Source organism: Cebus imitator, unplaced genomic scaffold, assembly GCF_001604975.1.
Source record: "Cebus imitator isolate Cc_AM_T3 unplaced genomic scaffold, Cebus_imitator-1.0 Scaffold53, whole genome shotgun sequence".
Taxonomy (NCBI): Eukaryota; Metazoa; Chordata; class Mammalia; order Primates; family Cebidae; genus Cebus; species Cebus imitator.
In genome coordinates, this window is record NW_016107368.1 from 3355743 (window position 1) to 3371266 (window position 15524).

The window sequence follows — 15524 nt, forward strand, 5'->3', positions numbered from 1 at the left end:
TAGAGACGGGGTTTCACCATGTTGACCAGGATGGTCTCAATCTCTTGACCTCGTGATCCACCCGCCTCGGCCTCCCAAAGTGCTGGGATTACAGGCGTGAGCCACCGCGCCCGGCCCACCAGTCACATTTTAAAAGCGCTCAGTCACCACCATTGCTGAGCTACTCACCGCTGTGGCGGGCAGGGCAGACACATCTCCATGGTCGCAGGAAGTTCTATCGATGGTGATGGTCTCCCTCCTTCACAAGTGTTTGCAAGGGAAACTGCTCCCAGAGGGAAGTTTTGGACCCAAAGGCTGATTCTGCTTCCCCAGTAGAGTATTCATGCTAATTTGAGAGAGGCCCAAGGGCTCTGTCCCTTCCTCACAGAACTGGAGGCCCCTGGGGAAACTGGAAAGAATGGTGTCTTTTACCTAAGTAGGTGAGTTAGCAATATAGTCCCTGCGGGACTCTTGGGACTCTTGACACAGGGAAAACGCTTCGCATCCGGCAGAACCCAGGCCCCCACTCCTCCTGGGCCCGCAGACACCGCAAACCTGCTAGTGCCTCATACAGTGGGAAGCAGCGCGGCTTTCCACCCAGTTGCTGGCTTGGAGAGGCCCTGATTCTCTTTTTGCCCTCCTGTTTTCCCCTAGGACTTTCAGACCCCCCAACAAAGAAGCGGGATTTCTCACTGTGTTCCGGGCTCCCAGCTTCTCAGCGTTGACATCTTTTCCGCGTGGCCAGGAAAACGCCTTTCTGGTTCTCTTTGCCCCAACCCAAACCCACACTTTGATTCCCTCCCGCCCGCCCCAAGTCTGTGCTGGTGTTGTCTGTGGTATTTGTATTGTTTTTGGCAGGGGGATGAGCGAGTTCCCCGCTCACTTAAGGGTTATGTCTGGAAGGAGTGTGGTTTGTTTCCTGGGCTGGGGCCGGGGGAGGGGACTGGGACGTGACAAGGATAAGGCTGAGCATATGCCGAAGAGATTGGGAAAGGGCCTGGGAGCAGGTCACGGGGACCGGGGCTGCCTAGGGAGCTGGGAGGTGGTGTCAGCATCTGGGCAGTCACGTTCTTCACAAGGACCGGGGAGTGCCCCCACACTGGAATTGCTGCTTGCTGGTCCTGCAGATGCTCTCGTGGGTTTGGATTTGAGAGTGGCTGCCTCGCAATGACGTTCTTCAGCAGGGAAAGTTTGTTTCTGCTGCCAGGGGCCCATTTTACAGATGCGGAAATAAATGCAGGCTCAGGCAGTCCTACCAGCAGGCAAGGCTGGGTAGATTCTTCCTTCTGCAGCTCGGCGCCTTCCCCCAGCCTGCCTGGAAAGCTCTGAATTACCTAGGTCGCTGGCTTCGGTGTGACAGATTTCCCGCCTGCTCCCACCTCTGAAGCTGCTGCCTAGAAAACTGACCTGCCGTTTTTTTGTCCTAAAGTGATTATACTGCGAGGCACTTGAGGGCAGGGACCAGGGTCCTGTTTCCCTTTATGCCCCTGTGGTTCGTGAAGGGAGGTTTTGCACTCAGCTTTGCCAGGTGCTGGTTAAATCCAGGTAGCTAGGAATTAGTCCCTTTGCAGCCAGGCCCACCTGGTCTGGTGACAGATACCTTTATTGGGGTTGTGCACATTCAAAACATCCCCCAAGTCTGCTCCCCCACCCCCTGGAGAACCTGGGAGATACCTGGTACTCTGTCTACACATCTGTGAGCACCTGATTCGTAAATACTCTGTCCCAGGCCTCCTCTGACAGCCTGGTCAGACAGTCGGTCTTACCAGGAACCTGTAGACCCTATAAAGGGGAACTTGCATTTCCAGGTACAAATTACCTTTCTTAGAGAGCTTCCAGAGAGAAATTCATTGAGTGCCTTCTCAATGCTTAGTCATTGTGCCTTGGGTCAGAAGGACCAGGACAGATGGAGCCAGAAGAGGGGTGGAGGTGCTGGCCTCCTGTCCCAGTGTCTCAGCAGTTAGGGGGCCAGGGCCCCATGTAGCTGTCACTGAGAGGCCCCTGTCCTCTGGGTGAGCAGCTCTCCACTTCAGAGGACTGTCACAGAGGGGCACTCATCTTGCCCTGTCTCTCTTACCTTCTCATTCGGTGTTGCCACTGAGGGCTCCCACTGGGCCTGGCGGGAGAAGTTTCTGCAGAGTGTTCTGTTGGGTCTCATGTTGCCGTCACTCCGTGGGATCACCCAAGCCCCGCCACCTGTTCCCATGCTCAGCCCAGGAGGACCTCAAAATCAATTTAGGCTGAAGGGGGAAGACTCCTCAATGCTCTCCTCTCCTGGGAAGGAAGGGGATCATTGCCTCCGAGGGAATTAGATGAAGTAGCTGAACTCCAGGTGTAATTACACCACTTGGTGAAGTGCAGGTTCTCAGAGGAAGGGCATCTATTGAGAAGAATTCCCACCAGAAAACCAGAGGAAGCCTTCAGATAAACCGGCTGTTAAAGACCTGCCTTCTGGGGCCCAGGCGTAGTGCAGGGCTTGCAGGAAGTGGGATGCGTTGGCTGAAGGAAGGGTTTGGAGTTGTGCGGAGCTGTTGGAACCAGGCTGGCTTGGGGCTCTGCCAGGCGAGGGCTGCTGTAGCCCACACCTGGGGAGATGTGCACGTGGCATCGAGACAGCCCCCGGGAAGCTGCCCTCAAGGGGCTGTTTGCCTACTTTGCCCCATTTGCCCAATTTGGGATTTGGGCCCTTTGGTTCCAAGTCCCCTCTGCCAGCTGGCCTGGAGAGAGGGCAGTGTCCCAGCTGAGGCCCTCTGCCCAAACCTAACTGTCCCCAGATGGCCCTCGGAGCACTTGTGCCCATCCCTCTGTCCGCTGTCTTTCGGATGATTTTCCAGAAGTGAGATGGACAGCTCTTTGCGGGACCGTCCTGGAAGGTTCCCCTTTGTTCTGGGTTTTTGTTGGGAAGTGGGTGTTAGGGTGATCCCAGAGGTTCAGGGAAGTGGGAGTCCTGAGACCAAAGTCCCCCGGGTTGTTTCCAGTGGTTCCAAAAAGTGGCCTCCCAGCAGCTGGCGTTCCTGGTGCCTTCAAGGAACTTGCTGAGATAAAGCTGGGGCGAGCTACTGACCAATCAGATACATTCATTCTGGGACATTCTGGAGAGCCTGTCAGTTAGCCTCTGCAGCCAGGCACCCTTCCTAGAGAGAGAGCTAATTGATTAGCTTCAATTCTTTGGTCCTAATGGCCAGGGAAAGAGTCCAGGTGGCGTGGGGGAAGGGGGCGGTTACCCTTGGCTATGGAATTGCCTTAGCTGTTCTAATAAATTATCATGACCTGACAAGTCAAAGGCGTTGGCCGGGGCTCGGCTTGTTGCCTCGCGTTGACGTGGCTTGAGTGTCTTACTGAATCCGTGATTCCTTTTTCACTACGACAGCAGAGGCTCTGTGTTGCCCCACCATTCCGGGGAGTGCCCCCCTCAGCTCTCCACAGTCCCCTGGGTGCAGCAGGCCAGGCGCCGGAACTTCACATCTGCTGGTCGAGTCTGGGGTGTGCCCTAAACCGTGGGTGTTGAGGCTCAAGTTGGCGCCAGCCCCCAGGGCATCAGTGTCGCCCGGGCAGTGCTTTGGGCCCGGCCTGCCGGCTGCGAAGATTACCCATGGCTGCCTTGGAACCTTCCTGTTTACTTTGGCCACTGTGGTGGAGTTCTGGTGCTTCCATCCTCCCCCTCTCCAGTGGAACGGCGGTCTTTCACTCTTTCACAATAACTGCTCTGCCGCCTGCGTGCCCTGGGTAGGAACTCCCTGTCATCAAAAATGCCGGGAAGTCGGCCGAGGTCTGAGTGGCCGGGTCAGTGAATAAGTGCTTCCGAGGAGACGATGTCATTGTGTGTGAGCCAGCACCACAGAAGCAGGGGCATTCTCCCGAGTCATGGGGCTGTTACCGTGATATATATGTATATTTCCTTTTCACCTGTAACCCTCCCAGCGGGGCAGGGGTTGCCTTCCTGTTTCTTAGAGAAAAAGGTAGAGGCCCACTCGTGTAAGCATAGAGGGTGGTTACAGCCGATTGGGGCTAATGTCAGTGTTGTTTTGGGTCTGTTGGAATGCATTGCTGTTCACATAAACACTCGTGCCTGGTCTGAGTATATTTGCTGTGCGGAAGCTCAGCCCTCACTTCACGTGTCTGGTGGTGGGACTTTTACCTGGGATAGTCATAAATCCGCAGCACCGGGGGTTTAGGAGTTCGCCTGACCTTTCATCTACCCCCACTCTGTTCCCATGTCGATGTCCTTGCTGCCCAGATCTTGGAGTTGCCTGAATTTCCTTCCCCCTGGGGTGTTCACACCTTTCCAACCACTCCTCCTGGTTTCCTCCTCATGGGCTTGAGTTGCCTTTTGTTTGCTGTTCACCCTTGTCCTCCTGCACCCCAGACCGTACACAGTTGGCCAGGGGGTTTTGACTCAGACCGTTTCCTGACTCTGTCATCCACTTACAACGGGTTATTTCTTTTGTGTCTGACCTGGACACTCCAGCCTGATCCCAGGGCCCCCTGCAGTGTGCTCGGTCCCTAGGGAGTCCCTGCCCTCTTCTCCCAGGAAACTCCAGAGGGACGATCCTCCTGAGCCAAGGGAATCCCCTCTGCCCCATTTCTTTTTAAAAATTAATTTTTAGTTGACAAATAAAAATTGTGTATCTGTATCACGTACATGTTTTAATTTACTTTTTAAGTTGGCAAATATAAATTGCATGCCTCTGCCTCATTTCTTAGCCTGGCTTGCTGTGCGCACAGAGCCCTCAGCCTCTCTGGCCAGTTCTTCGGCACTTTGGAACCAACCTGTCCTTATCTGCCACTGTGGCCCTGCCCTCTCCCAAAGCACCATTCAGAACTCCCTGACCTGAGAGGCTCTCTGGTTTAATTAATCCAGCATCGTCTGGGCCTGCTGTACCGTGGTTTCAAGTAGAGGCTAAGAGGATGAACAAGACGTCGTCCCTGCTCTCAGAATTCACAGGGGCTCTGGGGGCTGCCATCAACAACCCAGGAGCCGGAGCAGGGGTGGGGTGGGATGAAGTTGCTCCCGTGGAGTTTCCCACAGGCTTCTGTGGGGACTCAGGGTTGGTCTCCAGCGTGGCTGCCAGAAAGGGCCCTGGAAAGAGGGCGGCGTGTGAACCGGGACTCAGGATGAGTAGAGTTTTAAAATGAGCTTAGGGCACCCAGGCTGCGGCACTAGGAGAGACGAAGGCAGAGAGGAGTGGACGTTCCTAGTGTGTCTGGGGCTGGCTGTGGGGTTGAGCTGGAATTTGTGTGTTTCCTGCATTTCCTCAGTTCTGGGACTGTGAGTTACCAAGACAGTGCCACCAACTCAGGAGCAGCTTCTATGTGTGTGTGTGCACCTGTGTGCCTGTGCATGCAGGGTGCACTCTGACTTCAAAAGGGTTAGGATATGAAAAGAGACAAGTGTCTCAGACTTGAGGAAGTACTCCCGTGGAAGATGTGCATGGGGCTAGGCTTCCTTCTTGAGAGAGTGATAAGCTGTGGAAAGCTTTAACATGGCGGGCAGGGGTGGGGGTGATAGACCTGCCTGCCCTGGCTCCATTGCGTGACAACTGAGAGCTCGGAGGGAGGGGACGGAGAGGGAGGGAGGGGGAGGGGGCAGTCAGCCAAGTGGCGGGGGTCTGAATGGGGCCTCGGAATGCCAGAGAAAGGACAGGTACTGGAGGGATTACAGCCACTGGGACACACCTGGCCAGTCGCCGAGTGATGGGGTGGAAAGGCGCAGCTAGGAGCTGTCTGGTCTGGGGCCCGGGAGGGTGGCTCTGCCAGGGGAGGCTGTGGGCCTCAGGCCACGGTCTGGCTGGCTCCCGGCTATCCCAGCACTTAGAAGCAAGTGTGCACTTGGCTGCTGCTTTATTTTGTAACATTCTTGCATTTGATAGTAGGTGTCCCAGCCGTATCTATGAAAAGTCTGGAGAAGTTTTTACAAAGCAGGGTGGATGTTAACTGTAGGTTCTCTGTTGGTGGTTTTGGCCAACCTAGGTATGAAGAGTGCTTTGAAGGCATGCGGCTTTGTGTTCAGTGGCGTGGAACTGGCCTGAGCTGCCTTGTATTTCAGGGCAAAGTGTCAGACGTGACGTGCTCAGTGGAGGGAGCTGGGCTGCCCAGGCTGTAGGCCCACCTGGGACCAGTCACGGGGTGGGTGGGTGTGGGGGATGGGGGACGGCGGGGTGCAGGTTGGCCTCTCCCTTCTCCTCGGGAACCAGCCCACTCTGCTTTTGAAACTGAAAGCCAGTGTTGCAGCTGATGACGTAGGGGAAGGAGAGGGACCTCCGGGAGGCGCTGTGATGGGGTCGTGAGTGGGAATGAAAATGCTGGAGTCAGAAAGCTTAGGTGGTAGAGACACCGACAGCCGTCAGTAAGATGACTTTTGATAATGAAAGTGCTCAGAAGAGCAACCTCTGTGATAAACAGTGGTGGGGGTGGTGGTAGATGCTTTTGGATCGGGTGGTCAGGGGAGGCTTCCCTGCAGAGGGACAGTCAGGCTGAGAGCCCATTGACAAGAGGTGCCAGTGTGGGAAGCACAGGAGCAGAGCATCCTAGGCAAGTGCTGTAGCCCCGAGGCAGGATTGAGCTGGGCTGAGCTGGGGACCAGTGAGGAGGCTGTGCGGGTGGAATTGAGGATGACAGGGAGGATGGGAGGAGACGCGGGGACTGCGTGGGCCTATGGAGGGGAGAAGGCACGGGGCGTCCGCGGCAAGGTGCTGGCGCGCTGGGAAGCCATCTGTGTACTCCTCACTGGGTTGAGAGCGTATCGCACTGCTGCAGGTCTCTATGGAAAGTTCTCTGTGGGTGAGGGGACAGTCCCCTGCTTGGAGCCGTGTGCTGACCCGGTCCCCAACTCTCTCTCCCTCCAGTGCACCGTCCAGGTGAGGTTAGAGCTGGGGCACCGTGCCCAACTGCGCAAGAAGCCCACCACGGAGGGCTTCACTCACGACTGGATGGTGTTTGTCCGCGGCCCCGAGCAATGTGAAATCCAGCACTTCGTGGAGAAGGTGGTCTTCTGGCTGCACGACAGCTTCCCCAAGCCCAGACGAGGTGAGTGGCCCCAAGCCCTGAATTCCCACAGCTCTGACCCATCTGGCTTCATTCCCCACACGGTCAGGCTCCACCCATCTCTCAGGAGCAGCGGAACCCCCCAACCATGAGGTTCCAGCTTGCACCCCTCAGCGTGGGGGCATTGGAGCTGTGTCACCTCCAGCTGTTAAGTTAGTTGTGGGAAAAACTGAAGGAGGCGGTGGCTGGCTGTCGTGTTATTATTGAGACCTGGGCTCTGAGAAGCAGCCAGGGAACACAGCCAGGTGTACACGGATGGGAAAGGTGAAGTCACCTGGCTGGTGAGTGATCAGAATGTCCACCGGGCCTGTGTTTGATTGGGGGTGCCATGTTAAGAATTCTGAATATTTGGGGCAGCAAGCATGCAGGAGCTCGTGTCCCACTGTCTTTTCTCTTCCCGTCTTCCTTCTTCCTTTAAGTCTCAGGCTGTCATTGGTTAAGCAGGTGTGCCTCGGTCATTGTATTCTGTCAGCTCCTCCACCTGTGCTGTGGGGGGTCCTGGCCTTCCTGGAGGGGTGCAGTGTGATGGGGCAGAGGCGGAAACTCACCCAGTTTCTAATCAGAGACATCCCCCTGAGGAAGTGAGCCCGAGGGGAAGGCCATGGTGGGGAATCAGAGAGTGCAGGATGGTCTGCCAAGCTCCGTCAGGGCTGGGGCCACATCTGCTTTTCTTACTGCTGAGCCCCCTGGGGCCCAGCATATCATGGGGCTTTAGTAAATACTTCTTCAGTGACGGGTTGATAAAGGAATGAAGGAGTTTCTGTAGTGAAGTGCTCCAGGGTGGTGAGAGCCCTTCCTGGGCTGGTGACCCCTCTACCCTGCACAGTGGGGGGCCCGGGAGCTCCAGGGACCACAGGAGGTACGCCGTGCACAAGTGTGGATGTCCTCAGCTTGAAGCAAGAGGTTCCCAGCACCTGGGACCTGGGACCCTGGCCCTGAGCATGTAAGTGGTTTACAGCCTGGCGGGGAAGTGACGGGCGTTGACAGCAGTAGAGACTTGCTGTTCCACAGGGATGCCCGCCTGCGATTCCCTCAGCCTGCGGCTCCCCTTCCCTCTGCATTTCCCCTTTCCTGAGTCTTCACCTTCTCCCCTTTTCCTTCTTCCCTTTCTGAGCCTCTTAGAGGGCAGCAGTGGAGGCTCCTGACAGCGCCACATATTTATAAAGCACTTCCTAATTGTGGGGACACATGCCATCTACCAGGCACTTCCTGCTCAGCCCTTCGTGTGCAGGACCACTTTTTGTTCTCACCGCAGCCTCTACTGCAGACGGGGGCACGGGCTCAGGGGGCAGGCAGCTGCCTATGTGTATAGCAGGGTAGGCAGGCTGGCCCGTGGGCTGGGTCCGGCCACTGCCAGGGCAGCCTGTTTTTATTGGTGCCCAGCCATTGCCCGTTTGCGTAGGTGTCGCCTGTGGCTTTTGCGCCACGTCGGCAGAGCAGAAGCCGTGGCTGCTCCCTCCTGCACCAGACCCTCTTTCCTTTCTCCAGCGGCATCCACTGTGTTTCTCCTTCACCAGTCCCTTCACCCCCAGCCCCTTTTCTCTGACCCCGAGCGCAGGGCTGGGCCCTGGTTAGAGACTGTTTATTTCACCTTTGTTCCCCGCCATGTTGACACAGCACCTGGAAGATAGGGTGGTAAGTGGGGCTCACTCTCAAGGGTTAGTTGTTTTGTTTTTATATGTTTTTAAAGAGATGAGGTCTCTCCCAGGAGCGGGGGACCACCAGGTTGCCTAAGGAGGGATGAACCAGTTCAGGTCGGAAGTGGAGGAGGTCAGAACTCCTGTGCTGATCAGTAGTGGGATCGTGCCTGTGAATGGCCACTGCACTCCAGCCTGGGCAACATAGCGAGACCTCGTCTCAAAAAAGGAAAACAAAACAAAAGAAATGGGGTCTCACTTTCGATGTTGCCCAGGCTGGCCTTCAGCTCCTGGGAGGCTCATGCCACCATGCCAGGCTTGAGTGTCAGTTTGCAGGCAGCCTGGAAGTAAGTAGCTGAGTCCTGTTTGTGCAGTCTGTCTGTGGGGCCTGGAGGTGGCCAGCAGCCCCTTCAGATGTATCAGAAAGTGAATTCCCAGCTCCCAGACTGTTGCATTGAATAAAACTGTAGAGAGGGAGTGAACCTCTTAGAGCACTCCAGCCTCTGGAATGATACTTGAGGTACTTAAAAAGTATCTTTTACATCAGCCCGGCCCACATTATCAACAAAGCAAACAGAGCTGAACCATGTAAGATACAAAGTTGCTGTTACCCACTCCTGAGTCCTCTGCCAGGGGCTGGCTTCCTAGCCCTCTCTGGCCTGTCTTTTTCATACCAGCTAATCTGCTGCTGCTTTCTTGATTTTTCAAATGTAAACAATACTTACTGATTTACCAGCATAGAGGATTAGAATTTATCCCAAAGTACCCCTTTTACCCACTGTCTTCTCTAAGTTTTTAATAGTCCAGTGACTCGCTTTTGCGTTGGTCGTCGTTGAAGAATTTGAATGATGATGTGAGCCTGTTTACCTTTGGGATCCTTCACAGAAGAGTCCCACGTCACCCTTTTTAGGGAGTCCTCTGGCTGCCTGGGCTCAATCGCAGTTTCTTTGCCTAATACACCCACTCAGCCATATGCTTCTTAGCCTTTTTTTCTGCTTTGCTTTTCTCCTTAGCACCATCTTAACATCTTGTACATGTTACTTCCTTGTCCATCCCTCTCCCCAGCCCAAGGAAGAGGTTTGTGTCAGTTTTGTTTGCTGCTACATCCTCGGTGCCTGCAGGGATACCGTAGGTAGGTGCTTTCAAAGTATTTGATGAATTAATGGATCCTTGTACCTGGCCAGCTTTTGTTAGCGTCTTCTGACTCTCCACAGAGGAAGACAAGGACACACACCAGTTGCACACCAGTACCCCGTCTTTTTTTGACGCTGTTGTACCTTTCCTTTTGGGGGCTACACTGAATATTGTTATGGTTGTTGACAAAGACCGAGACCTTCACCCCCCGATCATAGATTGGCTGTAAGAGTTGGGAACTGGCAGTAGGCAGCATTGGCGTCTTTGATGCTGGCTGTCACCGTCAGGCTGGTTGGGATGGCAGGACTTCTTCATTCACCCCGCGTCCTCAACTCTGGGCTCCTCCAGGAAGAAGCCTCAAAGTCATGGCAGATGGGTTCTTTTTGGTCATTTTTGGTTAAAATTTGGCCCTATTGTAGTTTGCTTCACGATTTTAGTCTGTCGCTTTTGGAATACCCCCTTCTCCTTTTTGCATTGTGTCTTTATCATACCTTCATTTTCCCCCCATTCTCATGATCATTTTATTTATTCTGTGGAATTAAAAAAAAATTCTTTGGCCTGGGTACGGTGGCTTACATCTGTAATCCCAGCAGTTTGAGAGGCCGAGACAGGGGGATCACGAGGTCGGGAGATCGAGCCCATCCTGGCTAACATGGTGAAACTTCATCTCTACTAAAAATACAAAAAATTTGCCGGGCATGGTGGTGTGCACCTGTAGGCCCAGCAACTTGGGAGGCGGAGGCAGGAGAATCGCTTGAACCCGGGAGGCAGAGGTTGCAGTGAGCCGAGATCATGCCACTGTACTTCAGCCTGGGCAAGAGCAAGACTCCTTCTCAATAAACAAACAAACAACAACAAATTCTTTGGCCGGGCCCGGTGGCTCATGCCTATGATTCTAGCACTTTGGGAGGCCAAGGTGGGTGGATCACCTGAGGTCGAGAGTTCAAGACCACCCTGGCCAATGTGGTGAAACCCCATCTCTACTAAAAATACAAAAAAATAGCTGGATGTGGTAGTGTGCATCTGTAATCCCAGCTATTCAGGAAGCTCAGGCAGGAGAATCTCTTGAACCCTGGAATCTGGAGGTTGCAATGAGCCAAGATCACACAGCTGTACTTCAGCCTGGGCGTCAAGAGCGAAACTATGTCTCAAAATAAATTATTTTAGAGATGGGGTGTTCCTGTGTTGCCCAGACTGCACTCCTACTCCTTGGGCTCAAGCAGTCGTCCTGCCTCTGCTTCAGGAGTAGCTGGGATTACAGGTGTGAGCCGCCCTGCCTAGCTTTCTGGCTATTTTGTTTTGTAAAGTCCTCTGAGTGTCTCACGCCGGTTCTCTGTGTCTGTCTTCTCTAATCGACTCTTCTCCAGCCATCTCTCTAGACATCACCCTGTGCCTTTTTGCTCCTGTTCTCCTGAGGGGGTTATCTTTCGGTTTATTTTCTCATTTAGGTAGAGCAATTTCTCAAGTAATATCCCAAGAGACTAATTACTTAAGACATTTCTGGCCGGGCGCAGTGGCTTACGCCTATAATCCCAGCACTTTAGAAGGCCGAGGCAGATGGATTACCTGAGGTCACGTTTTTAGTCTGTTGCTTTTGGAATACCCCCTTACTTCTGCTTTTTGCATTGTGTCTTTATCAGACCTTCATTTTTTCCCCCCATTCAAGACCAGTCTGGCCAAAAGGAGTTCAAAGACCAGTCTGACCAACATGGTGAAACATCGTCTCTACTAAAATTACAAAAAATTAGTCAGGCCTGGTGGCAGGCGCCTGCTAATCTATCTACTGGGGAGACTGAGGCAGGAGAATCGCTTGAACCTGGGAGATGGAGGTTGCAGTAAGCCAAGATCTCGCCATTGCACTACAGCCTGGGCAACAGAGCAAGACTCCATCTCAAAAAAAAAAAAAAAAAAAAAATTTCCTAAGAAAGACGTGGGCAGTAAACCCTCTGAGTCCCAGCATGTTATTCTCATCACACAGTGGAATGGTTGGTTGGTTGGGTGTAGTTTTCTGGTTTGGGAATTACAGGTTGAGTATCCCTAATCTGAAAATCCGAAATCTGAAACTTTTTGTTTTTGGAGACAGAATCCCGCTCTGCCACCCAGGCTGGAGTGCAGTGGCACGATCACAGCTCACTGCAGCCTTGGCCTTTGGGCTCAAGCAGTCCTCCCTCTGGCCTCAGCCTCCCAAGTAGCTGAAACTACTGGCCTGCCACCATGCCCAGCTAACTTTTATATTTTTTGTGGAGATGGGATTTCACCATGTTGCCCAGGTTGATCTTGAACTCTTGGACTTAAAATCTGCCTGCCTCAGCCTCCCATAATGCTGGGATTACAGGCGTGAGCTACTGTGCCAGGTTCAAGATCTGAAACTTTTTGAGTGCTGACGTGATGCCCAGAAAATGCTCATTGGAGCCTTTTGGATTTTGGATTTTTGGGTTAGGGATGCTGAACCAGTAGAATATTCCAAAGTCTGAAAAATCCCAAATCCAGAACTCTCTGCTCCAAAATGTTTTGGGAGCATACTACCACTTAGAGCTATGAAGGTGTTGTGTTAGTATCTTCTGGAAAATCTGATGCCATTCGGTCCTCATCCCATTACATGTGACCTGTTTTTTTCTCTGGAAACATTTAGGAAGGTTTTAGGACGTTTGCTTTATGACATCATGGTTGTTTTTTTTTTTTTAACTGCTGTTCACTGAAAGTTTCCTTCTATTTCTTTCTTTTTCTTTTTTTTTTTTTTTGAGACGGAGTTTAGCTCTTGTTACCCAGGCTGGAGTGCAATGGCGCGATCTCGGCTCACCGCAACCTCCGCCTCCTGGGTTCAGGCAATTCTCCTGCCTCAGCCTCCTGAGTAGCTGGGATTACAGGCACGCGCTACCATGCCCAGCTGATTTTTTGTATTTTTAGTAGAGACGGGGTTTCACCATGTTGACCAGGATGGTCTCGATCTTTTGACCTCATGATCCACCCGCCTCGGCCTCCCAAAGTGCTGGGATTACAGGCTTGAGCCACCGTGCCCGGCCTGTTTCCTTCTATTTCTTTGGCAGTTTCCTTCCATCTGTTTATTTCCTCTTTTTTTTTTTCCTTTCTGGGATGCTCATTTTATTTCTCTCTTTTTTTTTTTGTGCTTTAAGTTCTGGGGTACATGTGCACATCTTACAGGATTGTTGCATAGGTACACACATGCCATGGTGGTTTGCTGTCTCCATCCCCCCGTCACCTACATCAGGCATTTCTCCCAATGTTATTCCCCCAACCTCACCATCCCCCCGCTGTCCCTCCCCTAGTCCCCCATCCCCCAAAAGACCTCAGTGTGTGACGTTCTCCTCTCTGTGCCCGTGTGTTCTCATTGTTCAATACCTGACTATGAGTGAGAACATACAGTGTTTGGTTTTCTGTTCTTGTGTCAGTTTGCTGAGAATGATGGTTTTCAGATCCATCCATGTCCCTACAGAGGACATGAACTCATCCTTTTTTCTGGCTGCATAGTATTCCATGGTGTATATGTGCCACATTTTCTTGGTCCAGTCTATCATTGATGGGCATTTGGGTTGGTTCCAGGTCTTTGCTATTGTAAACAGTGCCGCAGTGAACATACTTGTACATGTGTTTTTATAATAGAACAATTTATAATCCTTTGGGTATATACCCAGTAATGGGATTGTTGGGTCAAATGGAATTTCTGCTTCTAGATCCTTGAGGAATCGCCACACTGTCTTCCACAGTGGTTGAACTAATTTACACTCCCACCAACAGTGTGAAAGTGTTCCTATTTCTCCACATCCTCTCCAGCATCTGTTGTCTCCAGATTTTTTAATGATTGCCATTCTAACTGGCATGAGATGGTAGCTGTGTGGTTTTGATTTGCATTTCTCTAATGACCAGTGATGATGAGCATTTTTTCATATGTTTGTCGTCCTCATAAATATCTTGTTTTGAAAAGTGTCTGTTTATATCGTTCGCCCACTTTTGAATGTTTTTTTTTTTTCTTGTAAATCTGCTTTAGTTCTTTGTAGATTCTGCATATTAGCCCCTTGTCAGATGGGTAGATTGCAAAAAGTTTTTCCCATTCTGTTGGTTGCCAGTTCACTCTAATGATTGTTTCTTTTGTGATGCAGAAACTCTTAAGTTTAGTTAGATTCCATTTGTCTATTTTGGCTTTTGTTACCATTGCTTTTGGTATTTTAGTCATGAAGTCCTTGCCTGTGCCTATGTACTGAATGGTTTTGCCTAGGTTTTGTTCTAAGGTTTTTATGGTGTTAAATCTTATGTTTAAATCTTTAATCCATCTGGAGTTAATTTTAGTGTAAGGTGTAAGGAAGGGGTCCAGTTTCAGCTTTCTGCACTTGGCTAGCCAGTTTTCCCAATACCATTTATTAAACAGGGAATCCTTTCCCCATTGCTTCTTTTTGTCATTTGTCAAAGATCAGATGATTGTAGATGTGTGTCATTACTTCTGAGGCCTTTGTTCTGTTCCATTGGTCTATATCTCTGTTTTGGTACCAGTACCATGCTGTTTTGATTACTGTAGCCTTGTAGTATAGTTTGAAGTCAGGTAGTGTGATGCCTCCAGCTTTGTTCTTTTTGCTTAGGATTGTCGTGGCTACGTGGGCTCTCTTTTGGTTCCGTATGAAGTTTAAAGAGGTTTTTTCCAGTTCTGTGAAGAAGATCAATGGTAGCTTGATGGGGATAGCATTGAATCTGTAAATTACTTTGACCATTTTCACAATATTGATTCTTTCTAACCAGGAGCGTGGAATGTTTTCCATCTGTTTGTGTCCTCTCTTATTTCTGTGAGCAGTGGTTTATAGTTCTCCTTGAAGAGGTCCTTCACATCCTTTGTTAGTTTTATTCCTAGATATTTTATTCTCCTTATAGCAGTTGTAAATGGGAGTTTGCTCATTATTTGGCTCTCTGTCTGTTATTGGTATATAAGAATGCTTTTGATTCCTGCACATTGATTTTGTAGCCTGAGACTTTGCTGGAGTTGCTTATTAGCTTAAGGAGATTTTGGACTGAGACGATGGAGTCTTCTAAATATACAATCATGTTGTCTGCAAATAGAGACAACTTGACTTCCTCTTTTCCTAATTGAATACCCTTTGTTTCTTTTTCTTGCCTGATTACTCTGCTAGAACTTCCAAAATTATGTTGAATAGGAGTGGTGAGAGAGGGCATCCTTATCTAGTACCAGTTTTCAAGTTTCCTTCTATTTCTTTGACAGTTTCCTTCTGTCTGTTTATTTCCTCTTTTTTCCCCCCTTTCTGGGATGCTCATTTCATTTCTTCCTTTTTTTTTTTTTTAAACTGAGTTTCACTCTGTCACCTAGGCTGGAGGGCAGTGGTGCCCTCTTGGCTCACTGCAACCTCCACCTCCTGGGTGCAAGTGATTCTCGTGCCTCAGCCTCCTGAGTGGCTAGGGTTACAGGTATGCACCTCCACGGCCAGCTAATTTTTTGTATTTTTAGTAGGGAATGTTTTTCTGGCTGTCCTTGAACTCCTGGTGTCAAGTGATCCTCCCACCGCAGCCTCCCAGAGTGCCTGGGATTTCGGGTGTGACCTGTGGTTCCTGGCTATAATTTTTCCTTTTAGTAGCATCTTATTTTTATTTGTTGGATATATTTCCTTGAATCTCCTTGAATCTGAGGGCATTGACTCCTGGGTTTTTTTTTTTTTTTTTTTTTTTTTTTTTTTTTTTTTTTTTTTTTTTTTTTTTTTTTTTTTTTTTTTT

At 50.9% G+C, this 15524-nt stretch overlaps 1 protein-coding gene across 3 annotated transcripts in view; it reads left to right on the top strand.

Annotated features, from left to right (window-relative positions):
• The window catches only part of MLLT1 (MLLT1 super elongation complex subunit), a 73956-nt gene that overhangs the window by 2707 nt on the left and 55725 nt on the right, over positions 1-15524 (top strand). For all 3 annotated transcript variants that reach the window (XM_017528320.2, XM_017528321.2, XM_017528322.2), the window contains exon 2: positions 6825-7005. In XM_017528320.2, coding sequence (XP_017383809.1) covers positions 6825-7005 — 181 coding nt within the window. The remainder of the gene's footprint in view (positions 1-6824; positions 7006-15524) is intronic.